Source organism: Cebidichthys violaceus, unplaced genomic scaffold, assembly GCF_023349555.1.
Source record: "Cebidichthys violaceus isolate CVI_PGR_0920_01 unplaced genomic scaffold, fCebVio1.0.p SCAF_26, whole genome shotgun sequence".
Classification (NCBI taxonomy): Eukaryota; Metazoa; Chordata; class Actinopteri; order Perciformes; family Stichaeidae; genus Cebidichthys; species Cebidichthys violaceus.
The window spans coordinates 3,150,441-3,169,229 of record NW_027176439.1 but is presented as its reverse complement, the minus strand read 5'-3'; the positions used below and the strand labels follow the sequence as shown (position 1 = coordinate 3,169,229).

Below are 18,789 nucleotides of genomic sequence, written 5' to 3'. Positions count from 1 at the left end.
TATATATATATATACAGTTGTGGTCAAAAGTTTACATACACTTGTAAAGAACATAATGTCATGGCTCTCTTGAGTTTCCAGTTATTTCTACAACTCTGATTTTTCTCTGATAGAGTGATTGGAACAGATACTTCTTTGTCACAAAAAACATTCATGAAGTTTGGTTCTTTCATGACTTTATTATGGGTTAACAGAAAAAGTGACAAAATCTGCTGGGTCAAAAATATACATACAGCAACATGAATTAGCAATTTTGGTGACTTAGAAAGTTGTGTCAATGAAATGAGCTTCATAGCATGGCCTCTTAACTTCTTGTGAGTGATTATGAGTGACTACAGCCGGTGACTTCTCTGAGGCCATTTAAATAGGGCTCATTGGATACAAACGCCCACAAACGCTACAATGGGAAAGTCAAAGGAGCTCAGCATGGATCTGAAAAAGCGAATCATTGACTTGAACAAGTCAGGAAAGTCACTTGGAGCCATTTCAAAGCAGCTGCAGGTCCCAAGAGCAACAGTGCAAACAATTGTTTGTAAGTATAAAGTGCATGGCACTGTTTTGTCACTGCCACGATCAGGAAGAAAACGCAAGCTATCACCTGCTGCTCAGAGAAAATTGGTCAGGAGGGTGAAGAGTCAACCGAGAACCACCAAAAAGCAGATCTGCCAAGAATTAGAAGCTGCTGGAACACAGGTGTCAGTGTCCACAGTCAAGCGTGTTTTGCATCTCCATGGACTGAGAGGCTGCCGTGCAAGAAGGAAGCCCTCGCTCCAAAAGCGGCACCTTAAGGCTCGACTGAAGTTTGCTGCTGATCACATGGACAAAGATAAGACCTTCTGGAGGAAAGTTCTGTGGTCAGACGAAACAAAAATCGAGCTGTTTGGCCACAATGCCCAGCAATATGTTTGGAGGAGAAAAGGTGAGGCCTTTAACCCCAAGAACACCATGCCTACCGTCAAGCACGGTGGTGGTAGTATTATGCTGTGGGGCTGTTTTGCTGCCAATGGAACTGGTGCTTTACAGAGAGTAAATGGGATAATGAAGAAGGAGGATTACCTTCAAATTCTTCAAGATAACCTAAAATCATCAGCCCGAAGGTTGGGTCTTGGGCGCAGTTGGGTGTTCCAACAGGACAATGACCCCAAACACACATCAAAAGTGGTAATGGAATGGCTAAATCAGGCTAGAATTAGGGTTTTAGAATGGCCTTCCCAAAGTCCTGACTTAAAATCCCATTGAGAACATGTGGACAATGCTGAAGAAACAAGTCCATGTCAGAAAGCCATCAAATTTAACTGAACTGCACCAATTCTGTCAAGAGGAGTGGTCAAAGATTAAACGAGAAGCTTGCCAGAAACTTGTGGATGGCTACCAAAAGCGCCTAATTGAAGTGAAAATGGCCAAGGGACATGTAACCAAATATTAGCACTGCTGTATGTATATTTTTGACCCAGCAGATTTTGTCACTTTTTCTGTTAACCCATAATAAAGTCATGAAAGAACCAAACTTCATGAATGTTTTTTGTGACAAAGAAGTATCTGTTCCAATCACTCTATCAGAGAGAAATCAGAGTTGTAGAAATAACTGGAAACTCAAGAGAGCCATGACATTATGTTCTTTACAAGTGTATGTAAACTTTTGACCACGTGCTTGACGGTAGGCATGGTGTTCTTGGGGTTAAAGGTCTCACCTTTTCTCCTCCAAACATATTGCTGGGCATTGTGGCCAAACAGCTTGATTTTTGTTTCGTCTGACCACAGAACTTCCCTCCAGAAGGTCTTATCTTTGTCCATGTGATCAGCAGCAAACTTCAGTCGAGCCTTAAGGTGCCGCTTTTGGAGCAAGGGCTTCCTTCTTGCACGGCAGCCTCTCAGTCCATGGAGATGCAAAACACGCTTGACTGTGGACACTGACACCTGTGTTCCAGCAGCTTCTAATTCTTGGCAGATCTGCTTTTTGGTGGTTCTCGGTTGACTCTTCACCCTCCTGACCAATTTTCTCTGAGCAGCAGGTGATAGCTTGCGTTTTCTTCCTGATCGTGGCAGTGACAAAACAGTGCCATGCACTTTATACTTACAAACAATTGTTTGCACTGTTGCTCTTGGGACCTGCAGCTGCTTTGAAATGGCTCTAAGTGACTTTCCTGACTTGTTCAAGTCAATGATTCGCTTTTTCAGATCCATGCTGAGCTCCTTTGACTTTCCCATTGTAGCGTTTGTGGGCGTTTGTATCCAATGAGCCCTATTTAAATGGCCTCAGAGAAGTCACCAGTTGTAGTCACTCATAATCACTCACAAGAAGTTAAGAGGCCATGCTATGAAGCTCATTTCATTGACACAACTTTCTAAGTCACCAAAATTGCTAATTCATGTTGCTGTATGTATATTTTTGACCCAGCAGATTTTGTCACTTTTTCTGTTAACCCATAATAAAGTCATGAAAGAACCAAACTTCATGAATGTTTTTTGTGGCAAAGAAGTATCTGTTCCAATCACTCTATCAGAGAAAAATCAGAGTTGTAGAAATAACTGGAAACTCAAGAGAGCCATGACATTATGTTCTTTACAAGTGTATGTAAACTTTTGACCACAACTGTATATCTATATCTATATATATATCTATATATATATATATCTATCTCTATATATATATATATATATATATATCTATATCTATCTCTATATATATATATATATATATATCTATATCTATCTATCTATCTATATCTATCTATATATATTTATATATATATCTATATATATATATATATCTATATCTATATATATATATATATATATATATATATCTATCTATATCTATATCTATCTATATATATATATATATATATATATATATATATATAATGTTGTGAATGGTTGAATCTCACGCTGCATTTAAGTTTAATTTGAACCTTAAGTACAATTTTGAGATATTTAAATAAATATAATCTGCTTGTGTGTACTAATACTCAATTCAGAGACAAATATTATACTTTTTACTGTGCTACATTTATTTGACAGCTTAAGTTACTTTGTGCATTCAGATTAATAATACAACACGTAGTGAACAAATAACTTTTGGTAAATTCACAAACTATACCCAGCAGTATACGAAGCAATTAGTAAGCTTCCCTTTACCAGCTGCAGCAATAAAGTGATGAAAACATGAATGCATCAATAATTAGAAGTGTAGTTTGGGTGTGAACATTTTCGGTACCCTTGTTTATACTTTGAGGTACGTGGAACTATAAGAAATCATAGGGATACAATTACATATTTCATTTACTTATTATCATAAAATAATAGGAACAAGAGGCATTATCTGAGTTATTCTAACCGTAGAGAGGCCACTATGATATGAACCATGCACATTTTTTTGCTTAATTGATAAATATGTATTATTACCTTCAATTCATTTGCAATGTTTCTTACTAAATAACATGCATTTGGGGAGCATTGTGGGGTTCAGAGCTTCATTCAAGGGCACTTTGGCATGTGGACAGGAGCAGCAAGGGAATCAAAACAGCAACAGTGCAATGAATGGCCGACCAGCTCTACCATCTGCTTCAGCCTATCCACTTCACAGTGACATCAAAGCTGCAAGTCCTCATATTTTGAGAAAGCTGGAGCCAGTGAATACATTTATAATCACTTAGATGATTATAGAGGTACTCACAATGTATGGTCACATTTTTGTTTATTTGATTAATATTTGATACAACGAATTTCTGTGATTTTGGTAATCGTAATAAAACTTCCTCAGAAGTGCATTTCTACCTGTTCCCAAGTAGGTGGCAGTGCAGCGCTGTGGTTTCGCCTCGCGACCCTGGACTTTGTATGTGCGCGTGCAGCGTCTTCTCTCATTTAACGTCTTCTCGAGCTATGAGATGTTGGGGATGTTGAAAATGCCGAACTGTCGGAAGGAATCTGCAAAACATAGATGTTTATTAAACCAATTACATTGTTCGAGGCCGAGTATTATTATCAAAATGAATGAATACATAAAAATGTAAAAAAAAAACAGCATATTCTGAATGCCAGGAGCAGAGCTTCTCCTCTCTGGGAGCCAACACAGACACCACGCTGCTGGAGACCCAGGACGTAGTGCTGGGCCCGCTGGAGGGAAGGGAGGCAAAGAGAGAACCAGAACCAGAACCAGGACTGAGCGGAGCAAATCCTGCTGCAACTTCAACTTTGTGCTGCAGATTTATTGCAGTAAAGCATCGAGCCTCGTGCTTCAAATCTTTCCAAAACAATGCGTTTGTTGTTACCAATGCTTGGGGTAAATATCCAAATGTTTTTAAATTCAATTAAAATATAGTTAGAAGTAATAATTGTCTGATCAACGAATAAGTCTGAAGACTCAATGCCATCGACACACGTCAGTCTGAACTCACAGGAAAGGTATCGAGGTTCAATACCGGCTTCTCTCACACAAATATGATGAATCAGTCTGTTATAAAACCCACCGACGGCATCTATGATGCAGTAAATTGAGGACGATAGAGTAAAAAGCGTGGCCTCGTACCGTCGGGGCGTTTTGGTTGTTGTTGCGAAGGCGACGTCGTCTGAGAGCCACCGTGACCTGAAAATAAAATAAAATAAATCGTTCAGAGAGGAAGACCACCATCCCATGTTTGTGTGTGTGTGAACGACCGTCAAAATCCAAAGACATTAAAATAAGATAAGAACTAAGAGTTTCATTAAAGATTACAACAGAAGAACAACAGACTAACAATATAAACACATATGAACAATAGAATAACGATTATTAAGCGTAAATTAAATAATACTGACACAATTGCAACATTTAACACAATAGCAATAAGAGTAATGTAATTAAATAAAGTAAAAAAGTTAAATACAACAACAAAGATAAATACAAAGAGTAAAATATAAAGTGTGATACTAACACTAGTTTCTAATGGAAACTAAAATAGAAAAGTAATATTGAGCACGGTATTGAGAGATATTGTCAATGATATTGAAACATATTGAAAAAGTAGTAGAAAGGTCAATGAACATTTTTATAAAACAGGGAGAAACGGGAACAAACTGGAACCAGAAATGACTGAAGTAATTAAACGCTAATCAAAATATAACCGATTCAGCCCAACAGCTTGATGTATGTTGGTGAAACATGTAAACTGGCCGCCACACCACGTCCACTTTGAATCACTAAGGTCTTGAGATTGTACTGTCCACATTTAAAGAGGATCTGATTAAGCACCTTGGAGGAGTTCGTTAGTGACCAGCGCCTGGAGATGGCGAAACGACACAAAACTCAAAATGGCCGACTTCCGGTTAGGTTTAGAGCAAGGCTGCGATCGAATAGTCCTTTTTGCTCAGGAAGGTTCCTAACTGAGTGAAAACACTCAGAAATATCTAAGTGGGCGCCATGATAACAGATGTTAGAATGAAATGCCAATGAAAGGTGCTCCAATCCTTCCTTTATTAGCTCCTTTATTATAGGAAACACTGGGCCTTCCTTTACGAAAGGGAAGTAGATCATTCCGCCCCACAATTCCTTGCGGCGGCAACATTTAAAGTGACGCACCATTCGGCCGTCCATGAAAACAAACGATATCCTTGTCTTACACATTTCTAACGATTATACTCGTACGGTCATAAACTAATGGATTCATGTTGATGCATATGAACAGACTGACTTGGTCTTAAGTTGGATAAACATTGGGACACTTCTATTTAAAGCTATGAGTGAAATTCTGAATAAATGAATTGCTTTTTATTTACTAGCGTTTAAGCCTCCTGTAGTTCAGTTATTCACAGCCTGCCTAACATTAAGCTGAGGGGTCGCAACTTTATTAAAAAGATAGGAAGGGACTAAACTAAACTAACTCAGATTCACATCCATTCATACATGGGGTTGATTTGGGGTTTACGTGTCTTGCCCACATCGACATGGACTGGATGGGCCGGGGATCAAACCCTAATCGCTCTACCTCTGAGGCCCAGGAAAACAGAGAAAAGTCTGCATTTCATGGAGAAAAAAACCTACATTATACTCATACATGCAGGCAACGCTGGGTGAACAGTGACCTCCTCTGGTGAACATTATGCAGAACAGTGAAGAGTATTTACAGCAGTTTACAGAAAATATTGAGTGACAACATGAGGACATCTCAGCATCTTCCACTGGGCTTTTGTACCTGCTTTGATGGGAAACTGATGCAAAATGGGATCCACATCATGCAAACTGATAATACGTTCATATCAAAATGTAGTCGGCAATTTGTTGTTCTTTAGATATAACTTACAGCTTAACCCTGAACATATGCAGACGAGATAATGTGCATATATATACTCTGTTAAAGCTTTTTTCGTGGTTAGACCTCCAAACCATACGTGGAGAAAGAGCGCTATCCATTCAGCTGAATTATTATATTATTATTAGTAGTAGTAGTAGTAGTAGAACATTTTAATGGTTTTTAATTATTATTCTGCACTAATCAACTGTCTCGACTACAGTATACAAACAGCTCTCAGCAGCACAAAGCTACAATAATAGAAGGGAAATCTCGAGCATTAAACAGGCCAATGCATGTTCTCAAAACCACTGAAGGGCATGAGAGTGACTTAATTGCACCAGGGTCACAGACGATATTGCAGAGCGAGGCGGATCAAAACAGACAAGTTCCTGCACAGCCAGTGAGCCTCGTTCACACAGTTCTACAATGTACAAATCCATCAAGGACAGTCTCTCTCCTAATCTACCTGACTTCAGTACCCTGAGTGCAGAAAGTGGCAGATATTGTCTTCCATTCTTCTCACTTTCTCGTTCTGACAGTAACCAGACACGGCCATGTATTGTCCCTTTGTTGCCTTAATTACTGGTCGACTCGGGTTCAAAGGGATCAGTTTACATCGCTCTTTTCCTCGGCTATGGGAGGAAAATGGGCCAAGGCTTTTTTTTCACATGCACCCAGAGGAGTGATGATAAGTCTCAGAGTCTAGCTGCTGGATTAATGTTACAGCTTCACAATTGCTTTTGAGAAAAACACATTTTGAGGTCAATGGGAGGGAGCGTAGAAGGCCACAAAGATTTGATGTCTTACTGTGGTCGTATGGATAACAGAACAGGACATTCATTCATATTTTTGTGTAAAATTTTATAAAAGAATTTAATAATTTGATTACCCTAGCAAGCAAAAATGGATACCATTGGCACCGAGTATCATTATTGGGGTACTTTTGATTAAATGTACTCAAAAATCATGTCACCAGTAGAGGGAGTAAGAGGATCGTTTACAATTTTCTGCTTCTAGTTTCCTGTACTGGAATGTGTGTGTTTCCAAGAGGAGATGAAACAATCTCAAAGTGACCTGAGGCCAATAACAGGTTTATGTTGGGGCATGCCCCCCCTCTCTGGCGCCCTCATCCAAAAGAAGAAGAACAAACGCAGCTAAAGTGCCCTCCTGGATGCCCCTATGGCAGAGGAAACACGATATAGGTCCCGCTGGTGCTCTTCTAGAACAGAAAACATGATGCAGAGCCACATAGAAACAATCACAACGTTCGTCTGCAAAAATGTCCGCGTCGAAAGCAACTCTGTTACGTCCATACAATTTAACGAGGAACGACTGAAGAGTAATAAGACTGATCTAACGTTAAGTCGGAGGACCTTATTTACATGTTGGGCCACAGACTAAAGAAAATGAATGCTTGTGTTTACCCATAATTAGCAGTTAGTCTGACCGGCAATGAGCTGTCGCTGTTGGGTAGATTTTTTTTTTTTTAATATAAGACGCTAGCAAAGCAACATGGTATGTAAAATAAGCACAGCCGAAACGTCATGTGACAGTTACAGCTGAATATGACAAAACAATTATTAATATCCCGCAATTCAAGTCAATGGGCAGTTGTTTACCCAGAAATGATTGCTGTCGGCTACCGTAAATGCATCATGACTTTCTGCGTATTGGTGCCGCCCCATGCATTTGGTGCCCTTTTTATATTTTTGGCCCCTGCCCCTTAAACAGCTTGACTCCACCACTGTTTGGGTCCAAAGAAAAGTCTTTCCTGTTTGTGAGACGGAGGAACTAGTTTAGTGGTCTTGTAGTCTTGTATAGCCAGCACCAATTCCCTTGCAAAATAGATAGCGGAAGAGGAGGAGAATGCCGCGTGAGATACACGACCAATGCCAGGCTTGTACCCACAGTCTCCATCTGGTGAGTTAGATCACTTGTTTTGTGGCTTCAAAACTGTTTTGCTAATCTTAATGTGATGGATAAACTGGCAATACCGCTGATTTTATTCATGCCGGCCTGTCCCGCCCTTCCCGAAGCTCTCTGATTTCACTGATTTCTGAATGACTTTTCAAGGTAGCATCAACAGGATTATCAAAAATATTAAAGAAGTCCTACGCCCAAGGTTTTTTTGCTGTAAAATATGGCTCAGTTCAGAAGCATCAGAGGTTCATGGTAACTTGATTTGGGATTTTTGGAAGCCTTACAGCCAAGACATTCTGGGAACCGCGACAGTTTCTACTGCAACTTTTTGACAAATTGCGAGCCCTTGTTATTGCACACGCACTTCCATACGAGCATGTTTGGACTGCAAACTTTTTAGAGAATCATTTTTGCTTCTGTGCGGAGTTGCAGTTGTCTTGTTAACAAATGGCGAGCACGCGCTGCTGTTTCAGAGTGAGCACTTGATGAAAGCAACACAGCAACACGTTTCACGAATTAAGAAATCATCTCGGCAAACATCTCAAGTGTTCCAGCTTATCACACGTCACTCCATGTTTGTTGGGGTTTTTTTTCACGGTGTTTCAGTTGTAAAGCCGAACTCCTGCTGTTTCCCCCTAAAATGTGCAGGTTGCATGCTTGACCTCATCCCGGAGGGGAACCAATGGGTTACACATGGCACACCAAATCCTCTCTCCGTGTGTGTGCATCTCCAAACAGTCTGGGAGTCATTTCCCATATCTGATAAGTATTTAGCTCCGTAGAAATAAAAAAAGAAAAGAAAGGAAAAAGGGGTTCAGATGACCCACCATGCAAACGATGCAGCCTTTCAAATGGAACGCTTCCAAATGGGAAAGTGAATGGCATTAGCTCGATCCGGTCTTTGTGGCACATATGCTTCTTAGCCACCCGGGTTCGTAATATTGATCGTGTGCGATTATGAAATAAAAAGAAGGTGGCACAAAACAAAAGAACAAGCACAACACAAGCTTAAGAAACATGCATACAGTGTTTATTTTGCAACCAGGACACATTAAATAAACTACAAAGATACTTCACTTATACAAAAGATAGATTATATCCCATTCACATACAAAATAACAATAATTTACTGTATAAATTAAACATTTCACTATTTTGCTATTTACAATTGCATGAAAACAATGTTTTGGACCCTCTGGGTCATTTCCCACAGGGCCTCTGGTGTTTTCACGTCATCGAGCGCTACGGGACATTCACATCAACGAAAAAAAGACCGTTTCCACCGCTCAGGAGACATAGCGTGGATTTTTCCGACTGACTGGAGGACGGGGCAGAAAGTGGGAGTTTGCATAATTCACCAGGCTATCCAAACAAATATGGCCTTGTTAGATTTCAACTGTCAGATTTCGTTAGTTTGTGTTTGATTTCAACGCACATTAATTTCCCATCGTTCTCACATCTTTGCTTTTTTTCTTCTCCCTCCCTCTCTCTCTCTACGCATGGGCGGCTCTGAACATCACAGACCAAGGGGCATGTGCTCTTGTCTTGCAATAATTAACATGAGTTACAGTCGAGCAGACAAGCAGACTGTAGCACAGTCACATTTTTTTTACAAACTTCTGATTGGGAAAGAAAGGTTCTCCATCTTTTTTTTTTTTTTTTTCTGCTCCGATTCTTGGAAAACCATAAATATTTTGACATGAATGTCACTGTGTTGCGGCATCATGTTGTGAAATATGACCTTTTGTCTCAAGTGCTCAGTTTGCTGCATAGAGTACGTTCCCTTTTTTTTTTTTCTTTCTCCTTTACACTAAAACCGAATGCGACAGTGAATAAGTATTATATCATTTTGTCAGTAGAAGCTAATTTAAGTGCGCTGACGTTTCAAACCTCTCTTTTCTTTATCCCGTCTGTGATTGGAAGATTTCTGAGGTGACCATCTGCAGAAACATCCAGTCCCAAGACAGGAAAGGCCAATTGCTATGCCATTGGTGAACTAGTGGGTTTCGACCTTTCTCAAGTGGTTTAAATGTCACAGCAATGCACAGAAAACCGTCACAGCTACAAACCTGCTGACAGCTTGTGCATTGTAACATTGAGTGCTTTTGGTTACATTTCTGTTTGGGTATATTGCTCGCGCTCAACCTTTTGGCCTGAAGTCAAGGTGACAAGTAAAACCTTCTAGGTCTGCAGTGTCTTGTAGAATTTACTGCTGTCTAAGGGGAGAAGAAAAAAAAAAAGGCAGTCCACCTTTAAGCCAAGTTGACGAGGAAGTACTTTGACGTGTCTCTCAAATGCTTTGCCGAGACACAAAATGAAAGAGCGGACATAAATGTCATTCCCACACTGAATTACATAATATACAACACTATCCCCCCCCCCCGCCCCCCTGTAATCAAAAGACAACTTAATGTGAACAATATGTTCTGTAAATGTCCAAGACTACACATAAGAGCACACAGAAATTAGAAACAAAGATTTCTTTTAAAGCCTTGTCCATTACTACATGATGAGTTGGCTGTGTGTTCTTTTTGGAAAACCCCAAAAAAAAGCATCATATAATAAAAAAAAAATGTAAAAGATCCAGTCTGGAGAGGTGTTCAGTTGAGTGTACTAAAAAAGACTAATATCTAATGCTTTCAAATCGCTGTACAAGATGTGGCATCATTTCTTTTCCTTAACATATAATCGGTGGAAATCCTATTATGGAATGAAACACGCTGAGTTTGAAGAAGTGCAGACTCTTGCGAGGGGAGACCCATGAAAGAAACAGATGTGATGCAGCTGAGACAAGAGAACAGGAGATCCTTAAGGCACTTGAACACCATCAAACCGGAAAGACTCCCACCCACAGTCGAGCAGAAAAAAAAAGCCCTCAGATCTTCCCAAGCCTCCCTAAATGGCAGTTTTGCTGCAAACTGCACCACCCAACCCCCTCAGTGAACGACGCTGCTTATCTCTCCGCCCGAATCCGCATGAGCGCTGAGTGAACGAGTGGGCGAGCGCGCTCTCTCTCTCTCTCTCTTTCTCTCTCTGTGATCTTTTCAATTTACAGCAAGTGATTCATCCCCAAAGTGCTGCGATATCTACCTTTCCGTGTGACGTTTCTGTGTCCTGTTTCCCTCTCCTCAGAAAGCTAGTTGTCAAGTAAAACAAATCAAAAAGAAACATTGGAACTTTTGCATATGGAATCAAAAAGACAAATAAATATAGAACTCTTTGGATGGGGAGGATTCTGGTTTATGGCTGGAAGTGTTCGTCGTCCATATGAGGCAGTTAAAAGAGTTTATACAAAGCTGTGTAACACCATGTGTGTGTGTGTGTGTGTATGAAAGACTCCATTTCTTCATCCTCTTCTTGATGCTCGTGAAGATGCGGTTGCCATTGTGACTCTGAAGCATCGAGAAGGAGGTAAACCTCCCTGTTTCCTAAAGCGAACAGTGAAGTTAGCAGTTATCTTGCACCCGGCTTTGTTGTGTTTTCACCGGTGATTCTGCAGTCCGGATGGGTTTTTTGGAGGTATATGCTGATTGTTTCGGGACATCCGTGGGTGACGGAAAATGGAGCCTCGCCGAACCAGAGAAGCTCCCCGCATGTTAAAAGCGTCCTTGTTTCTTTGTCAGAGCTGCAGATCGTCCTCCATCTACTCCTTGGCTCTCCTCTCCCACACTGAGGTCGCTGACAGCCCTGCCTGTCCCCCCTCCTCTTTGGTGCTGAGCAGGAGGGGAGGGCCCGGCCGCGTTGGCACACAGGCCATTAAGCAGCAGTCACTCAGTCAGTTGTCATTAGCCACTCAGTTGTTGGCTTGTTGGCGTAGCGCCTCATATAGGTTCATTGTCCGAGGGCCTGGCGTCCGACGGCCCTTGTACGGAGTAGTTGTGGGTTGGCGGTGGCGTTTGGTCAACGGTGGAGCGCAGCAGTGGCGCTAGTTGCCCACCAGGGGGCTGAGGTCGCCGTGGTGGTTCTTTAGCTTCTTCTTGAAGAGGGAGATGGTGGAGGGTCGGTACAGGATGATCCACGGCTCAGAGGACGCCGTGCTCTGGCTGCAGCTGTCTGAACCGCTGACCGTTGGGATGTTCGGAGACCTGAGAGGGGAAAGGAGGAGACGGGAGAAGAGGTGGAGAGAGAAGAGTAAAAAGAGAGGAATTAGAAAAGAGAATCGTGGAAAGATAGGCATTTACAAAGTGTGTCACGCTGCCACCTAAGTCCTGATGTTGCATTCGTTCCCTGCCTTGTTTACTAGAAACACAAACTAATGGCACTTACAGTGGTTGAAGCTTTTGTAGGCTTTATTATCTTCCACTTCAAAAACTAAATAATTCATTTAATTCACCACTTTACTTTTATGATTACTATTGATAAAATAGTAATCATGAGGGGAATTATTTAATGTGCCGTTTTAGGAATAAAAAAAAAAGAAGAATGGTGTTCTATGAGTCTTCTTTCTCAATTTTCTATTTTTGTGTAGTTGCTGCAATGAGGGGAATCTCTGAACTTCCCCAGTGTAGTTGTAACTTCAATTATGAGTCACTGACAGGAAAAAGCAAGCCTCCCTTAGCATTTCTTCTATGTGGGATCATAGGAAGTCCCTCTGGGCCGAAGCTTGGCTGAACACAACTTGAAGAATTCACAAATTTTCACAGAGGTTGTCTCGTTTTGTTCTTTTTTTTAAGACGCCATAATCGCGCAAAAAATTCAACAAATGTGTGAATCTCACACTGTTCTTTCATCTTTTTGACATTTTGACGCTTGGTCGATCACGCACACCTCGAACATCCTCATACTTACTTGACCGTGATGTGCAGCAGCAGCTTCGCCACCATGGCTATGACCGTCAGAATGAGGAGAGCGGCGAGGGCGTAAATGGTCCACACTACAGAGAGGCAGCGACACAGTAACAAGACATCAGACACGGAATCACGGTAATGAAAGCCAACTGAAGCAGACTGAAAGGATTAGCAAGCGGAGGATTATTGAAGCACTGCCGGCAACACCTGTGAGCGGTGTTCAGCCAGCAAATTGTCAAGAAATGGTGATGTATTCTCAGCGCACATCTGCGCTCCTCCGGTTGAAAAAAATACAACGGATAGCCCTTTGAGACGGAGCACTCAAGAGTTTGGAAAGAGTGATATTTGAAGAAAGTAGTAAAACGCAGAACACGTCAGCCCGTCCTGCGCAGCTTTGACAACAGGCCTGATTGTGATCAGCAGGGAGACCCGAAAGTAACTTCAGTTATGAGTCACTGACAGGAAAAAACAAGCGTCAAGTAGAATTACTTCAATGTGAGATCGCAGGAAATCACTCTGGGCCAAAACTTCCACAAGCGTCTCATCAACCTAAGATTTTAATACTTCCAGAGAAACCAGGTCATGCACAATGAGAGCTGTAGCTTCTTAAAACCTTCACACAACATGCCTGCAGAGGGAGAGAGAGAGAGAGAGAGAGAGAGAGAGAGAGAGAGAGAGAGAGAGAGAGAGGTGCAGTGTATCGTGGGTGTTAACATACTAGCGCTGTGGCCGGTGGTCTCGCCGCGTCCAGCCCACTGACCTGGCATGTTGTGCTCCGGTTTCCCGGGGCTGGACGTGATCACGTAGAGGATCTGGGAGGAGCGTCCGTTGGAGGTGCTGTTGGATCTCTCGGTGACGCCGCCGGCCAGCTGGGGCCCCGCCGTGCTGGAGACGTCGTACCCCTCATCCTCCCCATCTCCCTCGGCCTCCATCGTTCTGGTGTCTTGGCTTCTCAGTGCTGGGGAAATACAGGAATAAGTGAAGGGATTAGTGTTGAGGTTAGCACTCGCTTGGAGTCAAGTTTAGGCCATCAAATGAAACGCGCGACCAATATTCACTCTCATTACACGTCTGCTTTTGGTCTCCGAAAAATGGAGGAATCGGGTTCTGTAACAGTTAAATGCTCCACTATGTTCCCTAGATCATTTGTAACTCAGTCTGCTGTTTGGTGCTGGGCAGGTAGCACACAGTGAGTCTCTAGAGTTTGTTCTCCTACAACAGCTGCCCACTGTGGCCAGAAACAATGCAGATTTGTTTTTTGTCATTTGTCTTTGTCGTACTTTGTATAATCTCTTTTTTTGCTGTTTATGTGTCCATGTAATTGTCTTCACTTGTTCTGTAATCACCTTAGTGCACAATAAAAGGAAAAAGAAAACAATGCAGATGAAAGCGGTGAACCAAAACTGCAAAGCTGACGCATTCAAATTCACTAAAACAATTTTATATTCGTCAATAACAACGAAACAAAGAAACTGTTGCTAAGCACCATGACATTTACTTGTATCACAACCACTGACAGTCGTGAACAGTGAGACTTTATTTAGCTCAATGCAATTTGCATTTAATTATCCATGAATAGTGGAGCATAAAATACAAAAAAAAAAACTGGCAAACAAACTGCCATTTTCATTATTGAAGGATATTTATTATTCATCTTGTAATGTACAAACATTTCTAAGACTCCGGGAATAAAGTCTTCTTCTTATAAATATTGTTAATATATCGCCCAGCCCTAAAAGGACTACTGTTCCAGCTCTCTTCAAAGTGACATATCACCTCCTCAGAATGTGACTATTTCTATGTATTATTTTCCCTTCACAAGCTCCGAGGGAGAGGAGTGGTGAGCGCTGCATGCTGTGCCAGAGACACATAAGAGGAAAAGCTCTGCCATGTAATTTCTACAAGCTGAGGACACATATCACTTAACGCCCCTTTAATTATTCCCGTGGGTAAACCAGGCCGTTGCAGCAAGCGAGCGGTAATGCGATACATCGTGTTGTTGAAAGTACACGGCGGAGTCACGAGGCGAATATTCAATATTAACTGTGTTTGTTAAGAAACGGATCGACTTTGCAAAATCACTCAAGCGTGCCGTAAACATGTGGTGTCGAGAGCTATTCGGCCCGCTCCACACATCATTCAAAAAGTGTTTTGCAATAAATTCGGTTTGTTTTAACCTGCTCACAAGCACCAGATGTGGGAGGGTTTTGCTTCATAAAACAACAGTGCCAGAGAGCGCGGACTATTTCAAGTCATTTATGTGTTCCCAGAGGGAAGCAATATCCTAAATAAGATCTAGTCTGCCTTTCATTTACTTCTCCTAAACATAGACGTGATTTATTTAAAATCACTGTGTGATTTTGAGAGTTTTCTGCTTTGCTTCTGAGAAACAGACTGCGGCGGGTCACACTTGACTCTTTCATGATTTCTTTGTGACATGTTAATTTGCAGTGAGGTTTGGTGAAGAGAAACATTTCCGTAATCTATCAGCAATCTGTGATTATAGTCATCTAAATTAAGATAAGATTCTCTAATTTGTCCCCAAACACATCGCACAAAGAATGGATTAGTTCATATCTCTTTCAAGTGAGCATGAAAGCAGAAATAATGAAGACGTTCCAAATGGGGCCGAATTCACAAAACATCCGAAAGTTGAAAGTTGTTCCTAATTAGCCGAGTTAGGAGAGACATGCCAGTCCTAACTTTAAGACGCCTACAGAATGTTTTTTTTGTCAAAGAGTTCACTAAAAGCCTTTTAGCGCTAAAACTAGACGAGAGAAGTTAAGAGGCACTCCAGAGGGCTCCCAAGGTCCTGCTCAAATACGAGGATAACAACCTTTTTAAAAGCATATATCTCTGGTGTTATTGATGAACAGTCCAATAACACCAGAGATGACGGTTTACACAAATCTCTGGCAGAATTATTCATCAATCCCAAAATACGCTTTTATTAAATTTGTTAACTTTACAATAAACTGCCATAAACACACAAATAAAAGGGTTTTTTTGTGGCCATCGCTGGATTATGCAGTCAAATTTGTGATCTTTATGTATGATGATTTGCAAAAAAGATCTCCTCTTGTCTTAAGAATTCTCTCAGTTTCTCTGCAAAAGTTTCTCAAAGCAGCTTTATGAAAACGTCTAATGAAGAAACTAATAGTCAGAAACTTTAGCGGAATAAAGAAGGCCTCCTAGTGGTAAGACGAGTTACTGCACCGCAAACTGAATGGTTAAACCCACCCATCCTGTGTTCCACCTCGGTTAAATCACCCAAAACTAATTCTAGATATTATTTGATCCAGGCCGGTTCCAGTCATCCATGAATGGTGGTTGGATGTTAAAGCAGTGTGGGATTTTTTTTATCCCCCCCCCCCCCTTTTCACATAACAGTTCAACCTGACTGTGATGTTCCCAGAACGTCCCACATGTTCTCCATTTGCAAACAAAATACCACGCTTCAAACCCGGGCTCAGCTGAAATGCTCCGCCGTCGACCGTCATCTGTGAGCATTTATTCTGAAATTACTGCTTCGACCGCTCAGCGTGCCACAGAGGAGATATAAGATGTATTTAGTGCCGCTACTTCTACTTTAACTTTGTTCGACTGTTGTCTTTCTGTTTCTATTATTTGTCTCCGCACCCAAGTCACCGTGTATTTTTCTCTCTATCTTTCTGGAAGAGAAAAAAAAAACCTATTACTTCAGGAGGTGACCTTTTCTCATATCATGTGGCAGATTCCATTTCTTGGCTACATGAGGCCTCACGTAAAACAAGAACCAAGACGTGTGCAGAAAGGATCGTGCCTGTCCAGAGGTTAGAGGATTATGACCTTCTGATATTGTTTTTTTACTATAACACCAGCGGCGAGAAAAATGACAGGGGATTACAAATGGAGGCCGAGAGAGGGAGGAGCGAGGACAGATTGCCTCCCAGTGTAGCGAGCCGTGAGCTTGAATGTCACCTACACTATCATGCCTCCAGAAATTAATTTATTACTATTTTGGTGCATTCAGACTATTCACGCGGGGAGTCTGTATCAGAGAACGTGCAGTCATATAAAAACAACAGAGGAAAGCTCCTCTTTTTCCACATCTTTCTACATTTTCCACATTAGTCTGGAGAGAGATTAAAACATATTTGCTGTGAGGTCTTCAACTCCCCGTGAGCTATAGTTCCCCAGCTGTATGTCTGCTCGACAGTGAAATCATGATCAGAGGGCGCGATGCATCACAGTGTTTTGTATGTAGGTGGCATAAAAACTCGCGTAATTCACCAAGGAGCACTCTGGAGAAGCACAGCAGCCTGCTGCAGCTTGATAAGAGAGTGAGTTCCTAGAAAAACAAAACATGATTTAAATATGCAGTATCACCCGGGGCTGTGAGACATTGACTAGCAAATGAAAAGAGAAAAGGGCCTGCCAGTGGCGTGACAACTGCCTCACCACAGCTAACAGGCGTTAGTCCACGAAACCAGAGCTGCCATGCAAAACTCCATCATGGAGCCAGCGAGTCAGCACGCACCTGATTATGCAAATGTGGCTCTCGGTGGTTTAGAGGGTGGGTACTGTAGTTCAGGATGTTTGGTAGAACGCAAACCAAACATTATAATCATTCTTTGTCATACACCCTTTTACAAAAATACGTTGTTTTTTTTAAGGGTTCTTCATAAGACTAAGGGTTCCATTAACAACCCATTTCATCCAAAGAACCCTTTTTGGAAGAAAGAGTTCCTCAAGGATTGTTGAAAGCATGTGTGTTATAAAAACTGTGATTGTGAACTGTGATTGTTGTAGGATGCACCACATCAGCCCCAGCCCTTTAGGAGTCTAATGAGGAAGCCTGGGTAGGTTCTAGATGAAAACCATGGGATATAAAAGGGTTCTCGGAAGAACCCCCAAGGTGGGTTCTTGATGAAACCCTTAAAATGTATAAAGGTTCTCTTTAGAATTCCCTAGGTGCGTACTTGATGAAACCCTTGGAATTTAAAGGGTTCTCGGTAGAACCTCCTGAGTGGCTTGTTGTTAGCACCCTTAGAAGGAAAAGATTCTGGATAGCACCTCCAGAGAGGGTTCTGGGTAAAACCATTACACCATAGAAAGGTTCTCTGCGAAACCTCTTAAAGAGGGTTTTGGGTAGAACTTTTTTACAGATGGTTTCCCTTTATGTTGGGTTCTGGGTAGAACTCTCTGAAAGGGTTTCAGGTGGAACCTTTATAAAAGATCCTACCAGGAACCAAATAGGGTTCTCCCATGAGGCAACAAACTCTTTAAGGTTCTAGTTAGTACCCTTATTTCCAAGAGTGTAGACGTTGACACGTTTTACAAACACGTTCTTCAGTCTACATAACCTTTCTCAGCAGAAACACCGAAGGGCAAGTGAAGTCCTACCTTGGTAAAGCAGAGCAAATCCCTGGGCCTGGTTGGTGCGGTCTGAGTAGAAGTACAGTATGACATAGTCGCCCGTGACGTTCACCAGCTCCCTCGGAGGGCTGCGCCAGTCGAAGCGAGCCACCACGTGGTTGGTGTAGCCGTCCAGGAGCTCCACCATGTCCGTCTGGTCGGAGATCTCAAAGAAGGTGAAGTTGAAGAGGATGGCGTAGGATCCGGGGACATGGACAGTCCAGTAGCAAACACGGCCAGCCCCGTACTTGTCGGGGAAGTCCGGGGAGTAGATCACCCCGGACGGAGAGGAGTAGTTTCCACCGCAGGCACCAACTCGAGCTGGAAGAAAGAGCACAAACAAAGAGAGGAAAATAGTCAGCGATGCTTTGAGAGCTTAGAAGCTGCTGAGACCGATGATAACTGGGTTATCTTTG

At 41.9% G+C, this 18,789-nt stretch overlaps 1 protein-coding gene across 3 annotated transcripts in view; it reads right to left on the bottom strand.

Moving 5' to 3' along the window:
- Window positions 1-9,219: 9,219 nt before the first annotated feature.
- kremen1 (kringle containing transmembrane protein 1) overlaps window positions 9,220-18,789 on the bottom strand; it is a 59,014-nt gene continuing 49,444 nt past the window's right edge. For 2 of the 3 annotated variants that reach the window (XM_068721107.1, XM_068721106.1), the window contains exons 6-9: window positions 18,362-18,694; window positions 13,695-13,934; window positions 12,978-13,062; window positions 9,220-12,274 (exon numbers count right to left, since the gene is read on the bottom strand). In XM_068721107.1, the coding sequence (XP_068577208.1) occupies window positions 12,115-12,274; window positions 12,978-13,062; window positions 13,695-13,934; window positions 18,362-18,694 (818 nt within the window). In that variant the 3' untranslated portion in view covers window positions 9,220-12,114. The remainder of the gene's footprint in view (window positions 12,275-12,977; window positions 13,063-13,694; window positions 13,935-18,361; window positions 18,695-18,789) is intronic. The other variant, XM_068721108.1, reaches the window with a different exon arrangement.